The sequence below is a fragment of the Vipera berus genome (genome assembly GCF_964194415.1).
Source record: "Vipera berus genome assembly, chromosome: 6".
NCBI classification, from domain to species: Eukaryota; Metazoa; Chordata; class Lepidosauria; order Squamata; family Viperidae; genus Vipera; species Vipera berus.
The window spans coordinates 3,149,308-3,165,632 of NC_138208.1; the positions used below are offsets into that span (position 1 = coordinate 3,149,308).

General features: G+C 43.3%; 2 protein-coding genes across 2 annotated transcripts in view; one reads left to right on the forward strand and one right to left on the reverse strand.

Moving 5' to 3' along the window:
• Nucleotides 1-16,325, reverse strand: part of CCDC146 (coiled-coil domain containing 146) — a 90,003-nt gene that overhangs the window by 44,926 nt on the left and 28,752 nt on the right. The window lies entirely within an intron of this gene.
• FGL2 (fibrinogen like 2) lies at nt 296-15,158 on the forward strand. The gene is made up of 2 exons (XM_081330143.1): nt 296-965; nt 8,610-15,158. The coding sequence occupies exons 1-2, from the start codon at nt 326-328 to the stop codon at nt 9,311-9,313; spliced, it is 1,344 nt and encodes a 447-aa protein (XP_081186269.1). The 5' UTR covers nt 296-325; the 3' UTR covers nt 9,314-15,158.

Consider the following 16,325-nt stretch of genomic DNA (forward strand, 5'->3'; position numbering starts at 1 on the left):
GAAGAACAATCAAAACCAGATTAAAACATTAGTGAGGAAGAGGGGGGGGCGGGGGAGGGAAACCATCTGGCAATCTACATCTGTGCACCCCGATGAATTCTGCTGACGTGGACAAAAGCAGCGGGCTTGGGTGATTTCCCTCGCTCTTTTACTACTCCTTTCGGCTGCTATAAATATCCCTTTGGTCTGGTGATGCAAGATACGCCCAGCCCTTTCCTGAGAAGCCAAGCCTGTGATAGATAACTCGCGAGCGCCAGCCCGCTGGCCTGTATAAAAGTTTCAGCCGCTCCGCGGGCTCCCTCACTGGGCTGCCTCCTCAGCCAAGATGAAGCTGACTCGCACAGTGGCGGCGGCGGCGTTGCTCCAGGCGGTGGCCCTGCTTTTTGCAAGCAGCTTCGCTCTGCTGGAAGAAAAGGCAGGAAGGGGAGATGGAGAAGGGGTTGGAGAACACAAGGGCTCCACGGCTTGTCCTCTCCTGCTCCAAAGCAGCGGCCAGTGTGATGGAGAGGACTGTCTCTACCAGGTGAACTTCCCTCCCCTGAGCCTCCAGCTGCCCAAGCACTTTCAGCTGATGGAGAAGACCCTCCAAGAAGTGGAGCTCCTCAAGGAAACGGTGAACAGCTTGAAGAAATGCTGCCAGGATGGCAAGCTCCAGGCCGACGACAACCGAGAGAAGGAGAGCAACGACTTTCTGCCGCCTGGCGTCCCTGGCGCCGCCAACCAGAGCCTCGGGCAAGACAACCGAGTCGCGGAGCTGCAGGACAAGGTCACCAAGCTGTCGGAGAGCCTGAAGAACGCCAAGAACCACATCCACACTCTGCACGGCCGGCTGGAGAAGATGAACCTGGTCAACATGAACAACGTGGAAAGCTACGTGGACAACAAGGTGGCCAACCTGACTTTTTTTGTCAACACCTTGGACCTGAAGTGCTCTTCGCAATGCGCGGCGGTGGCACCCAGTTCAGGTAGGTCGCCTTTGGGGATCTCTGGAACGAATGTGAAGGGACTAGCACTCTTGGTGCGCTGAGAACGTTGTTGAACCGGGTTATCCAGAAGCCAGGGTTTGGGGTTTGTTACCTGGGTCAAAGAATTTAGAATAGAAAATAGAATAGAATAGAATAGAATAGAATAGAATAGAATAGAATAGAATAGAATAGAATAGAATAGAATAGAATAGAATAGAATAGAATAGAATAGAATAGAATAGAATAGAATAGAATAGAATAGAATAATAGAATAGAATAGAATAGAATAGAATAGAATAGAATAGAATAGAATAGAATAGAATAGAATAGAATAGAATAATAGAATAATAGAATAATAGAACAGAACAGAACAGAATAGAATAGAACAGAACAGAACAGAACAGAACAGAATAGAATAGAATAGAATAGAATAGAAGCTGGAAGGGACCCTGGAGGTCTTCTAGTCCAGCCCCCTGCTCAAGCAGGAGAACATACACCGTCTCAGACAGGTGATTGTCTAGCCTCTTCTTAAAAACCTCCAGTGATGAAGCACCCACAATTTCTGGTGGCAAGATGTTCCACTGGTTGATCATCCTCACTGTCAGGAAGTTTCTCCTTAATTCCAGGTTGCTTCTCTCTTTGATCAGCTTCCATCCATTGTTTCTCATCCTTCCCTCTGGTGCTTTGGAGAATAATTTGACCCCCTCTTCTTTGTGGCAGCCCCTCAAATACCGGAACGCTGCTATCATGTCTCCCCTATTTCTTCTTTTCTTTAGATTAGCCAAACCTAAATTCCTGCAGCCGTTCTTCGTACGTTTTAGCCTCCAGGTCTTGGATCATCTTAGTTGCTCTTCTCTGAATTTTTTTTCCAAACTCTCAACATCTTCTTTGTGACAAGGTGGCCAAAATTGGCGGCAGCATTCCCGGTGTGGCCTCACTAGGGCTGTGTAAAGCGGGACTAGTGCCGCTTTAGAAAAGAGGAATGGGTGAAAAGTGAATTAAACCTCATTATTTTTGGGATGGGGGGGACCCTCTGAAAGAGGGAGAAAAGCAGCAGGTGGATAAGGCTGAGGAAATTAGAAGTGAAATCGAATTTCATTAGAGCCGAGTCCTCGGCTTACGACCGTAATTTTGAGCCCAAAATTTATGCGGCGCAACGCGACGTTGGCGAAGTGAATTTTATGCCCCCATTTTATGGTTTGTCTCGCCGCCGTTGTTAACCTGCAATTTTTGGGCTTGTCCCCCTTGACTTTGCTCGTCAGAAGGTCGCAAAAACGGATTGCAGGACCCCCCCCCTCCCCGGGGCGCTGCGACCGTCATAAATATGAGTCCGTTGCCAAATGTCTGAATGTTGATCGCGCGATCGTGCGGATGCTGCAAGGATCGCCAAGTGTGAAAAACGGTCACAAGTCCCCCCGTTTTTTTTTTAGTGCCGTCACAACTTTGAACAGTCACTAAGTGAACGGCTATAAGCCGAGGACTGCCTGTGTTAGCTCGGCTGAGCAGCAGCATCAGTCAGCACTTAGGTCTAGATTTTTCTGTTGATGAGAAAGGATTTAGGAGCCAGGTACAGGCTTACAATTTTTGGAGACGTTTTGGATCAACAGCTAGAGGGGAAAGTCCAGCGATATATTTTAGACCTCTGGACTTCAACTCCCAGAAGGCTGGCGGGGGAATTCTGGGAGTTGAAGTCCACAAGTCTTCAGGTTGCTAGTATGGAGCAATTAAAGATATTACACAGTACTGTCAAGTCAAGAAAAGTATCTACCAATCCTGTTAGCCAGCCCTGCTGGCCATCCTCATCCTGAATACACCAAAGGCTCTCCAAATTTTGGCAACTTGAAGACTTGTGGACTTCAGTTCCCAGAATTCCTCAGCCAGCCATGCTGGCTGGGGGGATTCCAGGGGCAGAGATCCACAGATCTTCAAAGTTGCCGACTTTGGAAACCCCTGAATTAATGCAACAGAAACTCAAGGAAAAAACAAAAATGTCCGCTTGATTTTATTGCAGAGGTAGTTCTCCTGTTGATGTTAGCATACATAAGGTAGACAGGCTTAACCATAATTTCAATCGGAAGAACGTGGACATCCAGGGGTAGGCAACCTTGGCTCTTTTACGACTTATGGACTTCAACTCCCAGAATTCCTGAGCCAGCCATGCTGGCTCAGAGAATTCTGGGAGTTGAAGCCCACGAGTCATGTAGGGGGCCATAGTTCCCCCATGCCGGCTGAGGAATTCTGGGAGTTCAAGTCCACAAGTCATGAAGGGGCCATAGTTCCCCCATGCTGGCTGAGGAATTCTGGGAGTTCAAGTCCACAAGTCATGAAGGGGCCATAGTTCCCCCATGCTGGCTGAGGAATTCTGGGAGTTCAAGTCCACAAGTCATGAAGGGGCCATAGTTCCCCCATGCTGGCTGAGGAATTCTGGGAGTTCAAGTCCACAAGTCATGAAGGGGCCATAGTTCCCCCATGCTGGCTGAGGAATTCTGGGAGTTCAAGTCCACAAGTCATGAAGGGGCCATAGTTCCCCCATGCTGGCTGAGGAATTCTGGGAGTTGAAGTCCACGAGTCATGAAGGGGGCCATAGTTCCCCCATGCCGGCTGAGGAATTCTGGGAGTTCAAGTCCACAAGTCATGAAGGGGCCATAGTTCCCCCATGCTGGCTGAGGAATTCTGGGAGTTGAAGTCCACGAGTCATGAAGGGGCCATAGTTCCCCCATGCTGGCTGAGGAATTCTGGGAGTTCAAGTCCACAAGTCATGAAGGGGCCATAGTTCCCCCATGCTGGCTGAGGAATTCTGGGAGTTGAAGTCCACGAGTCATGAAGGGGGCCATAGTTCCCCCATGCCGGCTGAGGAATTCTGGGAGTTCAAGTCCACAAGTCATGAAGGGGCCATAGTTCCCCCATGCTGGCTGAGGAATTCTGGGAGTTGAAGTCCACGAGTCATGAAGGGGGCCATAGTTCCCCCATGCTGGCTGAGGAATTCTGGGAGTTGAAGTCCACAAGCCATGAAGGGGGCCATAGTTCCCCCATGCTGGCTCAGGAATTCTGGGAGTTGAAGTCCATGGGTCATAAAAGAGCCAAGGTTGCCTACACCTGGCCTAGACCAAGCCGAGTCCAAAAACAGTAGGGAATTTCTAAAAGCCTGCCGCTCTGACAAATTAGGAGCACCTGTTACTCGTCCCAGCTTCTGCCAACCTAGCAGTTCAAAAGCACGTAAAAATGCAAGTAGAAAAATAGGGACCACTACGGTGGGAAGGTAACAGCGTTCCGTGCGCCTTTGGCGTCTAGTCATGCCGGCCACATGACCACGGAGACGTCCTCGGACAAGCGCTGGCTCTTCGGCTTTGAAACGGAGATGAGCACCGGCCCCTAGAGTCGGAAACGACTAACATGCATGTGCGGGGGAACCTTTACCTTTTAGACACATTAACAGGTTAACAATCTCTGTAGGCTATGCAAAAGGAACAAGCAACAATGAACTAGCCAAAAAAGGGAACAAGAAGACCCCCAATGGTCCCCTTCAGATCAGCATAAATTAACTCCCGAGGTTAACATCAGATCAACGGTCAAGTGAACAATAAACCGATCAAGAAACTGCCCAAAAGACCAAGCAAAGAATCTGTAAGGTCATCCCCACCAACCCTGAGAAGACAAGACACCAGAAATTTAACTGACAGCAAACTCCGCTTCTCACTATCATAGCACTGATGACGTTACCTAGTTTGGTAATGAGACGTCTGTAAAACAACCAAGCTCAGAGAGCGTTAAGGACCCCCACAGGTGAAATATTAAGGAACCACAGTTTGGGAAGAGGAATAAGGGTAAAGACTGCATCTAGGTTGGGTTTTAAGAGTGAAGCGGGGTTGGGGGAAGAGATGAATTGTTCAAACCATTGATGATGGGACTGGAACACCGGAATAAACATTTATTTATTTATTATTTTAATTCCATTTATATCCCGCCCTTCTCCGAAGACTCAGGGCGGCTTACAAGCTTAGCAATAGCCTTCATGCCTGCTTATTAGGGCTTTCACACACACACACCCCAAGCGACATTATTACAAAGTCAGCTTAATTGCCCCCAACAATCTGGGGCAATCTGTTCTGTTTCCATATCTTCAGAATATTGATTCTAACTTACTGGTTAAATGCCTCAGTTTTCAACTGGGAGGATGTGAACTTTTCAAAAATAATTTTTTTTTTAAAAAAAGACTCAAAAAAATTTAAAAGCCTCACCATGAAATATTGTTCGGAATTATTATTATTATTATTATTATTATTATTATTATTATTATTATTATTATTATTATTATTATTATTTTAAAAAAAGGTTCTTCGGGTGCTCGCCATATGTTACATGGCTGCTATATAGTCTTGTAGGGGGAGAAAGCTCGAATGATGGAATTAGATTCAGACGCAAATGCCTGAATCTAAATTGGAACAATATTTCCCCAATAGACGGCACATCATAGACTTAAGAGTGGAATCTTGGCAAAAGTTCATCGTTATCGGCAGTGTAAAACAAAGTTTTGTTTTCTGGGCAATTTCCTTCCAGCTATGCAATTTTAGGTCTTGCTTTATCTTCGAGGCAGCCTGTTCTAAATCGCACACACACACACACACACACACACAAACACAAAAAATACTTTGTAAATGATGGCCCTTGGCATTCAAGCATTATCTATTTTGGCTTTCGGACATGTGTTTCCAAGCTTCGTTCCCAGAAATGTAACCTTTTCAATCGGTGACATGACAGTAAACAAAAGAACAACTTTAAAATTCAGTTGACATTTCTGATTATTTAACATCCAGAGCAGAACAGAAATATTTATTCTAACGGGCATGCTGTGTGGATAATAAACTTCAGATTTTATTGTAAAGAAATCGGGACCAGGAATAAATCGTTGCCACCAGCATCACTCCCAAATCATCTAAGGGTGCTTGGGAACAAATGTATCATCACTATGTCATAGAATTGGAGAGCTGGAAGGGACCACAGAGGTCTTCTAGTCCACCCCACTGCTTGAGCAGAAGGCCTTATACCAGGGGTGTCAAACTCAATTTCATTGAGGGCCGCATCAGCATTGCAGTTGCCCACAGGGGGCTGGGTGGGTGTGGCCAGGGTGGGTGTGGCCTACTGGGTGGGCGTGGCTAGAGTGCATATGGCCTACTGGGTGGGCGTGGCCAGCTCTACATCGTTGGCATCAAGGGTGCCTATGGGGGCCTGGGCAGGAGTGGGACAGATCTGAGGGTCTCTGGCAGAAGGAGGGTCTCTGGGCCAGGGCCAAGGCAGTGGGGGCCGTTCCCTCACTGTTTCCAGGATGGCTTCGGGGGCCGCATGAAACCACTTCGCGGGCTGGATCCGGCCCCGGGCCTTGTGTTTGACATGTCTGTTCTAGTCTAACGTTCTACCCAAGACATCTTGGACAAATCGTTGTCCAATCTTGGACAGATCGTCCAATCTTTTTTTTGAAAATCTCCAGGGATGGAGGACTCACAATTCTGGGAGACAAACTGTTCCATTGATTAATTGTTCTCACTGTCAGGAAATTTCTCCTTAGTTCCAGGTTGCTTCTCTCTTAACTGAACTTTCACTCCTTGCTTCTTATCCTGACCCTCAGGTGCTTTGGAGAATTAAGTCAGCCCCCTCTCCTTTGTGATAGCCTCTCAAATACTGGAAGAGAGCTATCCTGTCAAATAGAACAGAACAGAACAACAGAACAGAACAGAACAGAATAGAATAGAATATAGGAATGAAGAATAGAATAGAATAGAATAGAATAGAATAGAATAGAATAGAATAGAATAGAATAGAATAGAATAGAATAGAATAGAATAGAATAGAATAGAATAGAATAGAATAGAATAGAATAGAATATAGGAATGAAGAACAGAACAGAACAGAACAGAATAGAATAGAATATAGGAATGAAGAATAGAATAGAATAGAATAGAATAGAATAGAATAGAATAGAATAGAATAGAATAGAATAGAATAGAATAGAATAGAATAGAATAGAATAGAATAGAATAGAATAGAATAGAATAGAATAGAATAGAATAGAATAGAATAGAATAGAATAGAACAAGGAATAGGATAGGATAGGATAGGATAGGATAGGATAGGATAGGATAGGATAGGATAGGATAGGATAGGATAGGATAGGATAAATCAATCAATCTTCTCTTCATTAAGGTAAACATACACAGTTCCCACAACTGTTCATCGTACTCTCTAACAGGACCCCCTAAATCATCTTTGTTGCTCTTCTTTGCACTTGGTTTAAGTGCAAGGACTCATCGTAAAAGTTACTTTTTCAGTGCCATCCTAAGTTAGCACGGTTACTAAACAAGGCAGTTGTTAAACAAGGAGTACCGTAAAAGTCACTCCCCTCCTTCTTTCCTGACATCTCCCGATGACAATTCCACTGTCACATTCCTATAAGAATCAACCTTTCGTTCTCTATAGAATATAAATTAAGGTTCCATTAAATTATTTCGTACATGAACAGAATTTGTGTAAGGAAAATATCCGGGAACGTGCCAACCGTCTTGCCGATTTCAAGGACATAATGGCATTACATGTCAATGACATAAAGAATTTATAATAATTGGGAAACCGCTGGAAGATTATTATTATTATTTTAATATAAAGTGTCACATTTCTGTTTGGTGCCCAAAACCAAAAAGTTAGGCAATATCACTGTTATAGGAAATCAGTGTCAGCCTTTTAAATGACCATTTTCAGAGAACATAGCAGGATGTGCTAAGCAACGTTATGGTAGCAGAGTCACTCTTGTTTCTACAAACAACTAGCCATAACAGACTCAATTCAGTGGCCTTCCTTAAAAACAAATCAATCTCTTTTCCCTGAAAGGAGACTAGTAAAAATCATGAGGCTGGTTCTTATGCAGCTCCACCCAGAGAAAGCCCTCTGACAGATGCTGAGAAGACTGTTGCAAATCTTTTGGATTGTCTCATAGTACTAAGGAATGTTATGACAAACTGTTTGCCTCTAAGACTTCTTCTAGCAAATCTCAACCACTGTAAGATATTTTATTAAAGGAGATGGTAGAGAGAAGGAAGGAAGGAAGGAAGGAAGGAAGGAAGGAAGGAAGGAAGGAAGGAAGGAAGGAAGGAAGGAAGATGAGAAGGAAGGAAGTAGGGAAAGAAGGAAGGAAGGAAGGAAGGAAGGAAGGAAGGAAGGAAGGAAGGAAGGAAGGAAGGAAGGAAGGAAGGAAGGAAGGAAGGAAGCTGAGAAAGGGAAAAGTAAGGAATATGAAAGAGGAAGGAAGGAAGGAAGGAAGAATATGAGAAAAAGAAGGAAGGAAGGAAGGAAGGAATGAAGGAAGGAAGAATATGAGAACAGAAAGGAAGGAAGGAAGGAAGGAAGGAAGGAAGGAAGGAAGGAAGGAAGGAAGGAAGGAAGGAAGGGAGGAAGGAAGGAAGGAAGGAAGGAAGGAAGGAAGGAAGGAAGTCCCTGATTGCACTGAATAATTTATTCTGTACACATATCCTAACACAATTTTTTTTAAAAAGCTTCTGTTTGTTTGGAAATACAATTCTGTCCATTTCTTCTGCGCCAGGTAAGTAAAAACAGCCTGTCCATCACGGTAACCTCCCTCTTCCTCCCTCTACCCAGCCATCCAGCTGCTTCAAGGAGACTGTTCCAATTACTTCGCCGCCGGAAATCGGCGGAACGGCATCTACAAGCTCACCCCGGATCCCAAGAACCACAGCTTTGACGCCTACTGCGACATGGAATCCTTCGGCGGCGGCTGGACGGTGTTCCAGATGCGCCAGGACGGCAGCGTCTCCTTCAACCGGACCTGGGAGGAGTACAAGAGCGGCTTTGGAAACGGGAAGGAGTTCTGGCTGGGGAACGACAAAATTCACCTGCTGACCAAGAGCAAGGAGATGCAGCTGAGGATTGAGCTGGAAGACTTCGCCGGCGTCCGACAATACGCCCGATACGACCAGTTCTACGTCGCCAACGAGTACCTCAAATACCGCTTGACCATCGGCAGCTACAGCGGCACGGCCGGGGACGCCTTGAACTTCAGCAAACGCTACAACCACGACCAAAAGTTCTTCAGCACCACGGACAGGGACCACGATCAGTACCCCTCGGGCAGCTGCGGCGCATACTATAGCTCCGGGTGGTGGTTCGACGCCTGCATGGCCGCCAACCTCAACGGCAAATATTATAGCAAGAAATACAAAGGGGTCCGCAACGGCATCTTTTGGGCCACCTGGCCCGGCGCTTCTGACGATAACATGAACGGTTACAGAAAAGCTTTTAGGAAGGTCAAAATGATGATGAGACCCAAAACGTTTTTGCCATGAAGCCTTTCCCAAATCCCTTTGTCTGATGTTGGCACTTTCCTCCGGCATTTGAGTGCAATTTAAGAATAGTCTGTTCGGTTGTTGTTGTTGTTTTTATATATATATAAAAAATCTCTTTCTCTTGCAAGCATTCCTCTTCTGAAGTACGCAGATGTATTTTCCAAACCCGGCTGTTTTAAGACCCAAGGACTTCAACTCCCCAGCCAGCCATGGCGGAACGGCTCAGGATTCTGGGAGTTGAAGTCCGCAAGTCTTAAAAGTTGCCAAGTTGGGAGACACAAAGACTTTTTTATATGTTTGGACCAAATAACGTTTCGGCCTCATACATTTTTTTCCCCCAAATTTGGGTTTAAGCTCATTTTGACACGGTGCCTTTGAAGGGATTCCAGCGGTTTGGCCGTGTTATCTGGTCAGGCACCTGACAAAATTTCAGATAACAAAGTCTAATTGCCCCCCATTTTAATGCACATTCCAGAAACATATTGATAAATGGTTCCCCCCTCCCTCCCTAGTCTCTTAGTTCGGTCTACTTTGCAGGATTGTTTTTGGTATGAAGTGAGGGAAAGCCTTAATCCACGCTGCCTTGACTTTTTTTGGTGGGGGTGGGAAATGCTGCATGTAAATGTGTGATTTAACAGTTTGCTTCGAAGCCAGTGAAACTAAATTGCCTTGCTGCTCTTTCCAAAGCGAGAAAAATGTCTCTCTGTGACTCTCTGCTTTTCTATGTAAATAATAGAGGTTATATTTTTATAGATGACGAGTTATTCATTGCCACTGTCACTTTCCTTTATTGTGAAACTAGGTCTAAAATAGTCTGTAGTTGCATTTGTCTTTTTTTTTTTAGTTAAAAACCATGAAGAATCTTGGAGCACCTTAACTAATTTTAGGTTTTTTGTTTTTTTTCATAGTATGTTATTGCAGTACGTTTTTATAATTTTATTATAAAAGGCGATCATGTTTGTTCTAGTATAAAAATACATGGACTACAGTTGACTTTGTGGGATGCGTGAATCGGAAAGGGTGGATTATAATCCAGAGAAGTTACGTTCCGCTAGATGCTGTTCTCGTCTCTAATGAATTTACTGAGCTTTGCACGTGGAAATCTATTAGAATACTTATGCCAACTCTTCAAATGAGAACGTAAGTTAAGAGTTGGGATTCACTCAGACGGGATCAGATGAGTGAAAAGAATGGCAGATGTTTATGATGGCGTTTGAAAACAAGGACAATTAATAGCACTAATACTTAGACTTATATACCATGTCGTAGTGCACTTGGCCCTTTTATGACTTGTGGACTTCAACTCCCAGAATTCCTCAGCCAGGCACACTGGCTGAGGAATTCTGGGAATTGAAGTCCACAAGTCATAAAAGGGCCAAGTTTGAAGAACCCTGTCGCAGTGCTTTACAGCCCTCTCTGAGCAATTTACAGAGTCAGCATATTTGACCCCCCAACAATCTGGGTCTTCGTTTTACCAACCTCAGAAGGATGGAAGGCCAAGTCAACCTTGAGCCGGTCAGGATCGAACTGCCTGCAGTAGGCAGAGTCGGCCTGCAATATTACATTCTAACCACTGTGCCGCCATTACACTTAAATGAACTAAAATTACAGTGGCTCGATTAAGTAGATGCACTGGTAGATTTAAAATGCTGTTCGTTTTTTGTTTTTTCAATAGGGCAAGAAACAATCCCCAAACTGTCTTTATGTTGACAGAAGGAAAACCGTAATCTGACATACCGCATTTACATCAACAGCTGTCAAATTAGGGTGAAAATTAACCTGTCATAGGGTAATGCCATGCAGTCTTAATAAACGAGACACGGGAGGGGCAATCCCAGTCCAGACCCTTTGAACAGTGAGGAATCCCTAAACTACAATGGTAGTGTAGCAGGCTTCTTAGTCTGCAACCTAGTTATATATGTAAGATTAGATAACCTTTATTGTCATTTTTTTTCCTTGTGGGCGCAACGGCACCAGCCACTTAAAATGAAATTTAGCTTCTCGCTCTGAAGTGTTACTTACACAACACACGTTTTAAACATACTACATACAACATATGTGTAGGCCTACGCCCTTACATATAAGTAACACATCAGTGTACTGAATGCAATGATAAATTCCAGTTAATGGTCTGATTGCCGTATCATATTTTTCCCCATATCTAAGCGGAACAGTCGGAAACAAGACTAGCATTGTGTTATTTTTAAGGGCCTCCGCCAGCCCTAAGCCTTTCCCCCAGGTCAGGGTTCACAATCCAAGCTAAACTATAAACCACAACAGCTATTACAGACAATACCAACGAAAGGGGAGGGAAGACATGATCCTGTCTCAACCCGGAAAGTGCAACAACCGCGCACAACTGTCAGCTTTCAAGAATTGAGCAGTCGTTTTTTGGCAAGGCTGAAGGTCAGACCCAAAGACGAGGCAATGCTATCCAATCCAATCCCATCCTTTGTTGGCTTGCACCCAACGGGGAGAACCTTGCCAAACTTGCTACCGCCTAATAAATATATCCTGAGAGATTTTAGGGATGGCTCCCTTGAACCTCTTGCTCCCTCCCTTGAAAAGTTGTGCGTGTGCAGCCTCTTAATCGAGGGCCTCTTTCTGGGAAGCTTCTGAGGTGGCAAAATTTCCCCTCTACACGCACACACACACACACACGCTGCTGTCGCAGGTGCACAACCCGTCGCACTGCACTGCTGTTGCGATCCCACACTTCCATGGAGCCAGCAAGAAAGGGTGTAAACCAACTGACCCCATTTGACTTTGGTTGGAGAAGAGCGTCAAGGCTGCTCCTTGGAGCAACCGACGAGCATCAGGCGCGGGGGCGTGGATGGCGAGGTAACTGGGTGAAAGTAGAGAGGAGAGAAATCTCAGTGGGGTGAGAAGCAGTCCAAGGTGAGCATTGGTGTCACCAAGACGCCGTCTGCTTCTGGATCTACCAAGGTTTCAGCAAGTGGCAAGAACTGACCGACTTTCTTTAGGCTTAGAAATCGGTTGTTTGGTTGGGACTAGGAATGGGAGACCACCAAGGGATCCCCAAGCTTGCAGATATCCTGGAAAAACAAGATCATGGCAGCCAGCGTCAGATTGTTGCCGAGGAGACTATATGGTCCTGCGGATGAATTAATAGGCATCTCATCTGAAAGGAGACTATCTCATGCCTAACCTGGTGGCACTTGATAGTTCCATTGTAAGAGATCTTAAAACCTATTTAATAATAATAATAATAAGAAGAACAACAACAGAGTTGGAAGGGACCTTGGAGGTCATCTAGTCCAACCCCCTGCTCAAGCCAGAAATCCTGCACCATGTCAGACAAATGGCTGCCCAGTGATGGAGCACCCACAACTTCTGGGGGCAAGTGGTCCATTGTTCCCACAGTTAGTTCATTCCAGGTTGCTTCTCTCCTTGAATTGCTTCCACCCGTTGCTTCTTGTCCTGCCTCCTGGTGCTTTGGAAGTTGACCCCTCTCTTCTTTGCGGCAGCCACTCCAATCCTGGAAGACTGCTATCATGTCACCCCCTACTCCTTCTTTCCTCTAGACCAGCCACACCCAGTCCTTGCAATCGTTCTCCGTGTGTTTTGCGGTTTAGTATTTAGTTTCACAGCTCCGAGGGTATAACGCTCTTTCCATCTGTGACGGGAAATGTTGAGTTGGCCGTGAATTAGCTCAGCGTCTCAAGAAAGAGGATGTGTTGCCCGGCCTATTTGTGAGGTGTACCAACCCCAGGTCAGCCTAGCCCAGGGGTAGGCAACCTTGGCTCTTTTATGACTCGTGGACCTCAACTCCCACGAGTCATAAAAGAGCCAAGGTTGCCTACCCCTGGCCTAGCCCTTCACCTTTACTATACGAGAGGCTGCAAGAGGTAAGACTGACTTGGGAGCGATCAGATAAGACTACTGGAATCAAGATGGCGCCCAACTGGTTAGCAAATCCGTGAAAAGACATCGTGGGTGGTGTGTTTGCCCCTTGAACCCAGATTTTGTTTTTTGTCCCTGTTGAAAAAGGTTTCTCAACAATTCGGTCAGCATTTCCTGTCATTCTCTAACAAAGATGAAGGTCAGGTGGTCCACTTACTTAGGGGTGATAGGGGTGATTGTAAATGCCACTCAAAGGGACCCAAGAGGTCGTAACATCTGAGGATTTCATTTTTGCTGGGTTGAGTTTGAACATTCCTAGCTACTACTGAGAGATCTTTCCTTCTACACGCTCTGCTTACTCTCCAACTTGACAGCACATTTTGTCCACTTAGTCAGAATTACTCATCCTGGCATGCTGTGAGGGGAACGTGCCATTTGATATTTCGTTCAAAAGGGTTCATGCGTTTGCCTAATTTTTTAAAAGCTATTTAAAAAATAAAAAAGTTTTCCCCAGCTCAGTACACCACAGATGTATAGGGCAACAGAGCCTATCATTCTTGGCGTGATGGGAAATACAGTTATTTTATTTATTTCTTGTATAGCATAAGATACCTGGGCTTACAACAAGTATTAAACATTTCACCGAGATTAAAAAGACGGTAAAATATGAATGTTAAAAACATCTATATTCAGATACTAATGAAATAAAGTGTAATACTCCAGCTTTAGGAAGTCTGGATTAACTAGTCTGGCTTAAGTAACATTTTTCATCTATAAAGGCTGTGTATAAATGTATATATCAGCTTACACACCTTTATACTATGGTTAGTTCTTAATGGAGAAAACTGTTAAAGAGTATATTTATAATACTGCATTACTGTGAACAGAAGAAAGATACGTACACAGAAGAACATAAATTAATATTTAAAGCAGAGCAGGTTTATTGAAGGCCCGCATTTAGCATTTTATTTGTATATTATTGCTATTGACAAAAAAGGTATTGATGCTTATGTATATCTGCATTACGAAGGAGGCTTTTGCCTAGTAGACTTAAATCCATATTTTCTACTTGGTTACAAATCTTATTTAATTGGAGAGTACAAGGAATGGTAACGTTGAGAGAAAATATACATATGTTTTGGGTTGAAAATGTTTGCTGATGTCGCACATCAATATTTGACAGTAAATTTCCTAAGTTAAAAAAAAACATGCATGTTATAATATATACTACTGCTTAGTGCTGATATAACGAAGATAATAAATGTTAAGGACTGTGTTAGACTGCTTTTGACTACTATATTTGTAAAGTGAACAAAGCTTTAAGATCTCTACGGGAAACAGCAACGCTAAGAGCAGGATATAAAATTTTAAATACATAAAGGAAAATAAAAATAGAACGGATGTTGACTCCCCAAATACCGAGAAATATAAAGTTATAAAAATGAAAAGCTAAAAACTATTTATCTCAGGCAAATCATTCCTTATGATCTGTTAAGTATACACATCTTCAAATAGGGGGGGGGGAAATGGCATTACATGCGATCAGATTTTCATTTTGCTTAAGTTATATGTGTTAAAGCACGTTTGAAATTTTAGAAAAGTATTTTGATAGCATATTATATTCCAAGAGGCCTATCTACTGCGGCGTTCTGAGAATTTGCCTAATTCTTTGCTCATCGTAAGCTGTAATTCCCAACGTTTTTGCTTAAAACGCCAGACAAAGCTGTCTTATCTCTTTCATTAAAAAAATTAAATAAATACTTCACACGTAAACGATTCTTGCTTTTGTGAAATGTGTGAGTTTTCTCAGTTAGCCACCTTAGGGGGTTATTTTTCAGTATTCCTGTGTTTAAAATGATTTTAATCGTGTATTTGCCTCAACGTAATCTGCTTGTACGCCGATACATCTGGTATGTTTGATTGTTTTCAGGGCAAACTGTCATCAGAATTGCCTACAAAATAAACAAACAGGCTTGATAATGGTTTTATTTTGTAATATTGTCAAACCTTATACATGAAATTCTGGATGTGCCCAAATAGAATTCCCCATTTTACCAGTAAGAACCAGAAGACAGTGGGAGTCAGAATCTGTAAGACTGCTTTTTCCTTGAATGTTATCATTGTTTTAAAGAGCTATTGTTCAACTGTCTAGGTTGACGAACCAGATAAATATATTTATCCTTTTAAAATCAGGGAAGGAGTAAACTCCCCAGATGTAGCTAGCCTCACTTGGTAGCCACAGCAGGCATAGAAACGCGAACCACAGTTTACTCCCAATATTTGTAGCGTTTCAGGTTTCAGCTCCTGCTGGAAATAGGGCTGAGGAATGCTTTCACGCCCCAAAGTCTTAATTAAATCCAGAAATCACAAATAAATGGATTGTGAATTCCAATTCTGCAGGCTCTTGTGAGCAGAAGGTAGCAAGCCATTGTTCGCAAAAGTGAAAAAAAACACACAAACACTAACATTTTACGCAATGCACAAAGTGTTTATTTTGACGTTATAAAAGCATGGCCCCAAACTGGTTTCGAAGTCTGCTCTGACCTAAGGGCATCAAAAAATGAAAATTGGGGGCGGGGGGGGGGAAGGTTTAAGAGGGAAAATAGGAGGGTCCGTGGGGCATGACAGATGTTCCCTTTTGAATATATTTTTTTTACAACTATCCATCACTTCCTACTGGAAGACACGTTTGAATTCCACTGAAAAGACTGCATAAAAAAAAAGATGGAAGGTTTGCTAACGTGAACTGCACAGCTACAAGACAGGAGGAATCTCTACTCAGCACGAATACTTCTGAGAAAGAATAGAATAGAATAGAATAGAATAGAATAGAATAGAATAGAATAGAATAGAATAGAATAGAATAGAATAGAATAGAATAGAAATAGGAGTAGAATAGAATAGAATAGAATAGAATAGAATAGAATAGAATAGAATAGAATAGAATAGAATAGAATAGAATAGAATAGAATAGAATAGAATAGAATAGAATAGAATAGAATAGAATAGAAAATATGGAATGAATAGAATAGAAAATATGGAAAGAATAGAATAGAATAGAATAGAATAGAATAGAATAGAATAGAATAGAATAGAATAGAATAGAATAGAATAGAATAGAATAGAATAGAATAGAATAGAATAGAAT

What these genes read in the sequence shown, in the direction of transcription:
- FGL2 (XM_081330143.1), top strand. Translation starts at nt 326, where the DNA reads ATGAAGCTGACTCGCACAGTGGCGGCGGCGGCGTTGCTCCAGGCGGTG. An exon ending in GGCGGTGGCACCCAGTTCAG is followed by an intron (nt 966 to 8,609) that starts GTAGGTCGCCTT and finishes CCCTCTACCCAG; the next exon opens with CCATCCAGCTGCTTCAAGGA.